At 45.7% G+C, this 9601-nt stretch overlaps 3 protein-coding genes across 4 annotated transcripts; 2 read left to right on the top strand and 1 right to left on the bottom strand.

Annotated features, from left to right (window-relative positions):
• Positions 1–851: 851 nt before the first annotated feature.
• On the top strand, positions 852–2563 carry LOC105565971 (proline-rich protein PRCC). Its single transcript, XM_012019605.1, has 3 exons — positions 852–1370; positions 1440–1499; positions 1572–2563. Exons 1-3 carry the CDS (start codon positions 1026–1028, stop codon positions 2424–2426), a joined length of 1260 nt encoding a protein of 419 aa, XP_011874995.1. The 5' UTR covers positions 852–1025; the 3' UTR covers positions 2427–2563.
• LOC105565972 lies at positions 2468–3886 on the bottom strand. 2 transcript variants are annotated; one of them, XM_012019607.1, is made up of 2 exons: positions 3789–3886; positions 2468–3350 (listed from the first exon to the last, which is right to left on the bottom strand). In XM_012019607.1, the coding sequence occupies exons 1-2, from the start codon at positions 3804–3806 to the stop codon at positions 2589–2591; spliced, it is 780 nt and encodes a 259-aa protein (XP_011874997.1). In that variant the 5' UTR covers positions 3807–3886; the 3' UTR covers positions 2468–2588. The 2 variants fall into 2 exon arrangements, with proteins under 2 accessions (XP_011874997.1, XP_011874998.1); XM_012019608.1 differs by lacking the exon at positions 3789–3886 and adding an exon at positions 3602–3747.
• LOC105565973 (nuclear pore complex protein Nup107) lies at positions 3812–8142 on the top strand. Its single transcript, XM_012019609.1, has 7 exons — positions 3812–4615; positions 4776–5260; positions 5566–5773; positions 5952–6805; positions 7181–7498; positions 7575–7826; positions 7907–8142. Exons 1-7 carry the CDS (start codon positions 3880–3882, stop codon positions 8006–8008), a joined length of 2955 nt encoding a protein of 984 aa, XP_011874999.1. The 5' UTR covers positions 3812–3879; the 3' UTR covers positions 8009–8142.
• The last annotated feature ends 1459 nt before the right edge of the window (positions 8143–9601 follow it).

The following is a 9601-nucleotide window of genomic DNA, read 5'->3' as shown; positions in this document are numbered from 1 at the left end:
AAAGGCTGATTTATGATGGCCGTAACTGTTAACTTATGCCAGAACCGGTAAAGTTTGATACTGGGATTTCAATGCTTTCGTTCATAATGGGTTTCTGAACGAAAGCATTGAAATCCCAGTATCGAACTTTACCGGTTCTGGCATAAGTTAACAGTTACGGCCATCATAAATCAGCCTTTACCATGGTATTCATAGTCGTTCCTCAATTCTCAAGGGTAGTTTGTCTTTGTCTCGCGTATGGTAAAACGTAGTAGCGAGACAAAGACAGACTAACCTTGAGAATTGAGGAACGACTATGAATACGGATATTAGTCTCCACTTTGTGCGTGTTCATGCTACGCTTATTTTTCAGGATTGAGCTGTGAATTTCAAAATTACATCAACACAAATTATCTGCATGATATTTACATCAATTTTGTTCATGTAGACAATGTAAATTTTATAAATTGGATATCCGAATGCATAGCGCAGACATGCACCAAGTGGAAATTTTATTGGCAGAGTCAGAAAATACGTAATGAAACAGTTCCAAAAGTAAAGTCTTTCAATAAAGCCCGCTGCAGACGATGCTATTTTTCCTGCTGGATTGCTTGCAATTTAGTAAATTACTAGGAATCCTGAATGCTGAGTAGTGCAATGATAGTAATTTACTAAATTGCAAGCAATCCAGCAGGAAAAATAGCATCGTCTGCAGCGGGCTTAAGAGAAATCTCTCAGATTTCTCTCTGACTGAATAATTACCGCTTTATAAAACTAGCGCAAATCGACGAAAAATGGCGGACCAATCACAGGCGCCGCCTTATGGCCAGACTGATTGAGGTTCACTAGATTACCTAAACCCGGACCGTGTGTCAACTCTCAGACTTTCTGCGTCAATGGTGCTGATCTAACGTAAATACAGTCTTTCTTATACTGTGGTAAAAATCTGTCAGAGCATCTGAGAGCACCGTTAGTGATGGTTAGCGATGGTTAATGTCGCGTTTGAGTGTACACAAGCCGAGCGCGAGACGTATTCCTGATCGGAAATGAGCCTCGTGGCATACGACAGCAGCGACGAGGGCTCCGAGAGCGAGCCCGCGGTGCCGATTGTCGCGAACGATATCGTGCAAGTAAACTCGAAGCTGTCCCTACCTGCTCCGAGAGTAGTACAACAATCGCACAGTACAAACGATGAGGAGGAAGAGAGCGGCGGCGCGGACCGTAATTTCCAGCAATTTCTCGACACGCTGCCGAGACCGAAGGATCCCGCTTTCACGGGCAACGTCGAAGAAGTGGAGGACGAGATTCTGTTGAAGAGAGAAACGGCAAGTCAAATCCCGAGGCCAGCCAAGAAGCAGACTGTGAAGATATCAGTGCCTTCCTTATCGGAGGTATGCGCGTACATATATTCAGGTCTTCGGTCCTATTGCACTCGGCGTTAACCCGTCATTTCGTGTCAGTTTAAGGATCTCGAGGAGGAGAGCGAGGAGAAACCACCCAGGGTCGTGCAACCGTCGCAGGTAAGTTTGCAACATCTTCCCCGGATAAATGCAGCAAGTTAGAGTTAACTGGTGAATTATCGTTTGTTGTAGAAGGGCTGTGGACTCTTCTCCCTCTTGGTGCCGCCGAGAGGAGAGGCAGCACGCAACAATACTCTAGTACCTCGGACCGTTAAGAACACAGCGGTAAAGGCGAATGTACAGCGGTCGAAGACGCCGAGGAAATCCAGTGCGAGTGATTCCAAGATAAAAAGGCTGACTACAGATCAGTCGCGTAACGAACAGAGCTCCGACGAAGAGGACGGGACGATAGATTTCTTCGGGCTAGCTGCGAACGAGGATACACCGGGTAGCTCCGCGGCGGGATTGTTGGACTCGGAATTGTCCGCGGAACTTGTACATAGGCCAAATACCGAAGCTTCGTTCGTGAAACACGCAGAGGATCCTGAGACACGCAGCTCTTCCTCCCTTTCCGATACTCCGACGGGCAGCCAGTCGAGCAAAACCTTAACGAGTAACATTATAAATTTACCGAAGGAAGAGATCTTACTGAAAAACAAGGCGGAGGTTGGCCCGAAGCTGCCTGTTCCGGAGCAGGAATACAACGTCGACGTGGAGGGCAACGTTGCCTTCGACGAGAAGGCGATCGAGTATCTCTGCGGTAAACGGGGTGTGAAGCGCAAGGAGATCGGCGAAGCAGAGATAATTGAGATAAACGGGGAGGACATAAAACCGGACGAGAGAGAGTGGCTGGTGAAGGCGCTGACGGAGGAGACTGTGCACAGGCCGGTGTCCATGCAGAGCGGCGGGGTCAACTCCCAGTCCAAGAAGAAGCATCAGATAACTTATCTGGCGCATCAGGCCAAAGCCATGGAACTGGAACTCAAGAATCAGTGGGCACAGAATAGAGTGGCGCGGAATCAAACGAAATCGAAATACGGTTTCTAAAAACTGCGACTTGTACAAGATTTGTACTGCGATTGTACTTCTTTTTTCTTTTAATTAACACAGTCTTTTATTCTTAAATTAGAGGCATCTGTACGATGAGTATTGCAAATACTGAAAATATATCGAGATTGCGGGGAGCTTAAGCGTCGTTGAAGCTCGAGCTTATTGAGTCTTTTCCAAGAGTATCCGCTCCAAGTCCTCGTACTCCTTTCTCTTGCTTTCTATCAGTAATTTAGCCTGCAGCAAGCTCGGCGGTAAGTCGCCGTACTGAACGAGCGACTGGTTGAGATCCGCCAAGTAGCTCGTCCTCTCCAGATACAGTCTGTACTTGTCCAATATTTTCTCCGAGTAGCGTTCGTCGACGTGCATGTCGCTCAAATCCGCCTCCAATTTCTCCACGGCCTGCTGGTACTCCTCCAGTTTCTTGGACAGAAAAACCTTGTTGCAATAGACGCTATTCTTGTCTTCCTCCGTGCCGTCAACGTCGCTCTCAAGGGAGTCCACCGCATGTTGAAGATGATCCAGCTTCGTCTGCAATCTCGTGGAAATACCAAACAATTTATCGTACATCACGGACATCCGCGTCTCCTCTCGCTGCCGCCTTTTCTCCTCTATGTTCTTCCGCTCTCTGACGACTCGCAGCGCTGTCTCGTCGAATTCGAACAGTTTCTCGGCTTTCAGGATCGACGCCACCTTCTCTAAACCCTCCCTTATGTCGCTGGGTAACGCCTTGGCGTCGAGATTCAATTTGGCCAGTAAAGTCGCTATCTCCTTCGTACACACGACGCTCTCCTCCGTCGTCTCCGAGATGGCCGTCTGCAAGAGTCGCAGCAAGGCGGCTTCCTCGGCTGACATATCCCCCTCGTGGCATTTCGCGGCGCCGGTCGCAACCGAAATCGAATCGTCGGACGAAAGCGACGCTGCCTATTTTCAATTAATCGCCGATTAACATTCGCAAGACTATTCCTAATAGTCATTAGAGGGGAGTCCTCTATTATGAGATAGGATCCTAATATTGGATAGCGGAGTCTCCGTCAGATAGGTATATCGTCAGCTGATTCTACCCTTGGAGCGATATCTGTTCGGTTGCGAAAAGAGATTTGTAATTGAATTCGGGTGTTGAAAAACCGCTACCTCATAAGAGAGAACTTCCTCCAGTAATAAGCAACATTCACAATAAATATAGCGTATTATCCCAGACAGCCAGTGCACTGGCTACCTGGGACATTACTGTCAAGCTTTATCTGCAACAGCCATCGACGAAAGTGATTTAACAACTATTCGTAACGAAGCCGACAACGCTCATTACTCTCCACGCACAGATGTACGCTCCCCGACATCCTCGAGGGGAGGAGAACTCACCTCACTATCGTCGTCCATCCCGATTGTTTTGCTCCAACCGCCGCTGTGTCAAGTAACTTGTTGAACGGCTGGTGCGAGGGAGCGCGGGGAGATGTCGCAGCCGCTCTCGAACGCCTCTCACCCTTACGTCACAAAAGTCCCCAGGCGCGTGGAAGATGTCGGCGGCACGGGGGCGACGTCGAACGTTGGTATCGCGTCGAGGCGCGCTCGTACCGGCGTATTTGTCTGCCCCGAGGAGCGAGAGCCCACGTTCTCGCATGGTGCCTTGGACTTTCTGACGCCGAGATCTCGTTGCCGCACCGCGATGGACTCGTCAGCCAACGTCAAGGAGAACCTCGACCAGTCGATTCGCCTGCTCAGCCAGCACGGTCCGCGCACCACGTTCCTGAGGTTAAGCGGCCAGCGGAGCATCACCCCGAAGAGGATATCGCTGCAGCCGGCCGGTCAGCCGCGCCGGGATGCCGACGATAGCAGGCAGACGTTCGGCGACACGCAGAGCCCGGGGATGGCCGACCGGGCCGCGGCCGTGTCCCGACTGGCCAAGCTCCACAACGTCGAGCTCGACTCCTCGCTGACCCTCGCGCCCCACGAGGTCCGCGACATAATGCTGCGCTCGGAGAGGAACGACGTCACCATCAAGGAGATGATGGAGGACGGCACGGCGACCGGGGCGATCCTGCGGGCGAACGAGCCGTGGCGGGAGGCCAAGGCCAAGCTCTACTACGACTTCCTGCAGAGCGTACAGGCGCACTTCTCCGAGGCGCAGGTCTTCGACACCATCGCGGACTTCATACAGAACTGCACCGACACGCTGGACATAATGAGAGGTACCGTGGCCTTTGGCCACCTCTTTGGTATTTGTTTGTACTGAGCTACCCCAGGTTCACCGTGTTGAGGGATACGGAAGCGTCAGTTGTTTTCTTTTCGTTGTCCGATTACTTTGTAGCGAAACGTTGGTGTCGAGCGAAGTATTGCTTTGTCCGGTAGGTATGCAGTCGAAGGTTGAGAATACGGAGATAGCGAAAGAGGAAAGTTCTTTGGAGAGCGAGAGGAACACGTGGAGACTGATATACTGCCTCTACCAGAACCGCATAAGCAGCGCTGGCATGCCCACGCAAATGGAACACGATGCACCTGCGAGCAACAATTACATCTCCGAGAAGGACGTTATAGAGAATTTGTACAAGTCCGAGAGCTACGTCAGGGAGTATCAATTGATTATTGACTGGCTAGAAAAGAATGCCCTGGACCAGGCGGACAGATGTCCGTCGATAGAGCTCTTCACTGATAAAACGGTAGCCTGGGAAAATACGGTTCATCAGTTGCACAATCGGAATTTGGGAATTGCGTTCAGCTCGTCCAGGCCGCTGGTCTCGTCCCTTGATCCCGACGCACCGGTACGAGAGGGTAGGCCACTGCACGATCTAGACAGAGAGGACGATACCAGACTTGAAAAAAGAATGTTTATAGAGGTACGCATGGGCTGTTGTTCTTAGCTGAGGCCAATAACGACAAGCAGGTGACGAATATAATATTATAATATGAGCAAGGTATATTTATATTATTCAAAAGAAAAATTGTACGTTTTATATTGTCACCTAAAGCTGTTATTGTTGGCCTCAACTTTCTTCATTTTGTTATTAGAACGAGTGTCTTTTATTCTTTTAATTATTTTTTATAACTATAACTTGTGTAAATCTTTTAATATAAAGCTATCTAGTAAGAAATTGGAGAGGTGAAAGAAGTATAAGTGCATTTAAGAAGATGTGTATCACAGGTACGTTGCGGACGTCTTCAGAAAGCACAAGCACTGGCTGTGCACTGTGGTCAACCTTGGAGAGCCGCGTGTTTATTAGGATGGATTCCCAATCACGATCCGAATTACAATAATCCATTGACGGACACTAAATTACCAATCGAGGGGAATCCTAATAGAAGCCTTTGGAAATTGTGCGCTTGGGAACTATCTCAAGATAAACGCATAGGTAATAATATACTTAATGTCGCCACAAAAAAGATCGCAGTCATAATCATTGTAGGGTACCTTGTTAAAATAATTTCTCAGCACTTCAAAATGCTAAAATTTTTCGTCGACACTAACTTGGCTTACGCATTGTAGATTAAACTGTTTGTTTAATCGAACGTTATTTTACTTACGCACAGGTGCATTCTATCGTGCCATATACGCAAGTCTTTGCGGCAATGTCCAACTACTGCTGCAGATAGCATCGTCTTGGCAGGACGCATTGTGGGCGTACGTGAAGAGCCTTCTAGATATCAAAGTCGAATCAGCAATGAGGTTAATGATGGTGAAAATCTACACAATTATGCCGGAGGAATATTGGAAAAATGAAATCTCGCTGGAAGACGCGTTCAAGGAATTGCACGCGTCGAAAAATCCAATAATACGCGCCCAGTCTAACGTACCCGATCATTTGATACAAAAATATATAATATTGGATCAAATACCGAAATTGATGGAAGAGATCGAAAGTATGATAGACGTCGGCGCCTGCGACTCGCAGTTCCTCCGATTCCTGGCGCATCTGATACTGTTCTTCCGACAGATTGGGAAAAGTACAAGGGATAAAGTGGAAGACAAAGTATTGCTAGCGTACGTTCGCGTCCTCATCGAGATGGGTGATCCGATTTTAATCGCGTTCTACACGGCCACGTTACCACAGGAGGATCAAATAACCAACTATGCCTCTTACTTAGAGAGCGTTAAAGAGCATGAACAGCGCAAGAAATGTTTGAACGCTGCGGAAGACGCGAACCTGAATGTAGAAGCGATTACGAAATTAGTGGTGGAAAATATACGCAAGAAAAACATTGAATCCGACCCAACGGACTTGAAAGGGACTATTACCGAGGCGGATATGGAAAAGATTAATGGTCTCGATTGGCTCATCTTCTATCAAAGTCAAAGAGAAGAAGCTTTACGGCAAACAAACGCGCTCATTAGATACTTCCTGACCAACGAAAAGATCGATGCGGCGCGGAAAGCATTTAACAAAGTAAGATACTAAATGTCAATTGTTATGTGAATTCTTTTACCTTTTAGTTTATAAAGGATTCTGCAATGTGAATTGTTCTGATTAGTACAGGAAAGTTCTCTATCGTGAGATAGGATTCTAATATGAGATGGTAGGTTTTCAACATTCAAATTCAATCACAAATCTTTTTTCGCAACGATCACACGATCTAACAATCAATTCTCGACTAAACAGATTTCACTCCAAGGGCAATAAATTAATATAAATGGTGGAACCAACAGGCGATGCCTATTAATTTAACAGAAACTCCGCTATCTCATGTTAGGAGCCTATCTCATAATAGGAAACTATGCAGTTAAACGATAGTTAACAGTAGTGTCTTTTTATGTTGCATAGATTCCATCAGATTCGATCGAATCGGTTATGGTCGAGTGTCCGACTATAGATTGCACACTCACGAATCTTACGTTGACTAACAATTTGTCGAAGAAAACGGCTGCGGCGGTAAGAGAATACCTTTGCTATAAAACGTATCTCGACGCTCAGGAAGGTTTCGGCGAATGGTTCTCGCATTATCATCACGGTAAACCTACGCCACCGGAAGAGTTGTCGGCGTATGCCACGTTTACGGAAAAGGTTGCGTACGAGCACAGAAAGACGCAGTACAGCTCAGAATTCGAAAGATGGAAATCTACGATGCAACATCATACGAAGGTGCGCGAAAAATATCCCTGCAAAATAAAATAAGCGAATGTAAGAATATAAAGCGAAATATCTGTTTTCTTTTCAGGCTGTGAAACAATTGTTATTTAACGTCTTATTGTTCCCCGACGGCGGCTGGCTCGTCGATTCGAAGAGCAGCAACGACGAGCCGTGCACGGCCGAGGAGGAACTTAGGGAGCATCAGTTGGAAAAACTGCGCGAGCTTTGTATCCCTAAGGTCATACTCCTGTTACACTCGGTTATGTCGGAAATGAACGAGCACGACGGTTGCATTCAACTGGCTGACATACTTGCATCCGACCAATATCAGCTGTACAAAGTATGTACGAATTAGCGTAACATATTTAAATATAAATTTTATAAAAAGCATGCATATTAATACACTCATTGGCCTTATAGGTATTTTCGAAGGAAAGATTGCGCGAGGTATTCAAAAAGATCTGCGAATCCTCTCTCATCTTAATGGACCAGAAGAAAGACCCTTGGGGATATCCTAAATAAAGTTCAAACGTGTAACATATTAATGTATAAACCTATTTGTACAGCGACACGCTATTTATATCGATCTAACGCTCGTGCAGTCGCCGTCGCATTAAATATACGGACAATTTTCACGAGTCCTTTTTTTTACCCCCTTTTGTTTTTTTATAAAACCAGTTTATTGTCAACCACAAGAAGTGAATATAAAATTTGATACAATGTTCAATAATTCGTAATCATAATATATCATATACCTCGTGATTACTTAGATATGCTCTTTTTACCCAATTATTAATAAATGTGGCGCTATCAAAGCCATTAAGATTAATATGTGAAACGTGCGACGAAACTCATAGTCCGTAAAAGAGCAGAACATCCTGAGATACATTTCGCAGCGACACTTAGAACTCGGTTTTACAGTTGACAGACACTTGCTAATCGCGTATCTTGATCGCATAATATAAATTCGCGCATGGCAACAGATACTTCGAGGATTACGAAACACGTAATCCTCGTGCGGAATGCAAGAACAATGTCTGAAATAAGACGACGCATTCTATAAAGGTCTGAACGAATGTCGTGCATCAAAGAGCAACAGTGATATGATTCATTGCGTGTTCTATTCTATTGTCAAAGAGAACGATGCTTTTTTTTTTCTGTCGAGAAACGGGGAGCAGTCTTCTTTTCGCCGAAATTTCCCTCTCTTCGGACGCGTGGCTTTGATTTTGAAGATCGGACGCGTGCGCCTTCTAAATGATGCTACAGGTAAACCGAGAGAAATATACGGTACATTACATATAGACTATATAAAGAAAATTAACACTTTCGACAAAGTCCCCTATCTACTAAACAATCGGAATTTTAACGACGCTCGCGTGCTCCGCGATCGACGTTGCCCGACTTTTTTTTTTATCTTACGAGATATGTCAAATTACGATTTAAACAGTAAGGATTGACTTTCCATTAAGTGTTTTACGTGGTCGCGACGATGAAATGAGCATTGATATATTTCTAGGTAAACTTGCTTCGGAATGAATAGCTACAGAGATATCGTTTAGAATAACGTTTTTCTAATGCATATATGAGAAAACCATCGTGAATTTTTGTCTCAGTACGTGAGATGGAGGCCCGAAGACGCGACAAATACCTGGATCTTGACCGCGCCGAAAGACAACAAGATCTCAGAAGACTTCCAAGCGCTCCAAACATCGCACGTCTACAACGCGTTTGAGTATCTAACTTCTTTGGACGCCTTTAGACAACTTTCAGCCACCTACGTTGATTTGCGTATTCGCTCGAAATTAATTCAACATGTTTGATGACAATATCTGATAGATTCGAACACTCGAGAAGATCGTTATTTCCCATCTTTCAGCACGGTACGTTATCTAACGTGACATCCCCGCGGTAAAAGGGGGATGCCTTGTCAGAAAAATCCTTCGGCATTCCTGCAAGTATTTTTATCGAATTTGAACTCGTATAGCTCGTGCATTTGCTTGAAACAGGAGGTAAACGAGCGTCTTGGATAGAGTGTCCGCGATAAACGGTTAGACGATTAGTAGAGTTAGTTGTTAGTTAATCTATCCTAACACGTAAATGCTGAAGAGAAACGAA

The sequence above is a fragment of the Vollenhovia emeryi genome, unplaced genomic scaffold, assembly GCF_000949405.1.
Source record: "Vollenhovia emeryi isolate VEMERY1.0 unplaced genomic scaffold, V.emery_V1.0 DF939148.1, whole genome shotgun sequence".
Lineage (NCBI taxonomy): Eukaryota > Metazoa > Arthropoda > Insecta > Hymenoptera > Formicidae > Vollenhovia > Vollenhovia emeryi.
The sequence above is the reverse complement of the archived record's forward strand: the minus strand, read 5'-3'. Positions and strand labels throughout refer to the sequence as shown.

What these genes read in the sequence shown, in the direction of transcription:
- LOC105565971 (XM_012019605.1), top strand. Translation starts at nt 1,026, where the DNA reads ATGAGCCTCGTGGCATACGACAGCAGCGACGAGGGCTCCGAGAGCGAG. An exon ending in CAGTGCCTTCCTTATCGGAG is followed by an intron (nt 1,371 to 1,439) that starts GTATGCGCGTAC and finishes ATTTCGTGTCAG; the next exon opens with TTTAAGGATCTCGAGGAGGA. An exon ending in GGGTCGTGCAACCGTCGCAG is followed by an intron (nt 1,500 to 1,571) that starts GTAAGTTTGCAA and finishes CGTTTGTTGTAG; the next exon opens with AAGGGCTGTGGACTCTTCTC.
- LOC105565973 (XM_012019609.1), top strand. Translation starts at nt 3,880, where the DNA reads ATGTCGCAGCCGCTCTCGAACGCCTCTCACCCTTACGTCACAAAAGTC. An exon ending in CACGCTGGACATAATGAGAG is followed by an intron (nt 4,616 to 4,775) that starts GTACCGTGGCCT and finishes TTTGTCCGGTAG; the next exon opens with GTATGCAGTCGAAGGTTGAG. An exon ending in CGCGGAAAGCATTTAACAAA is followed by an intron (nt 6,806 to 7,180) that starts GTAAGATACTAA and finishes TATGTTGCATAG; the next exon opens with ATTCCATCAGATTCGATCGA.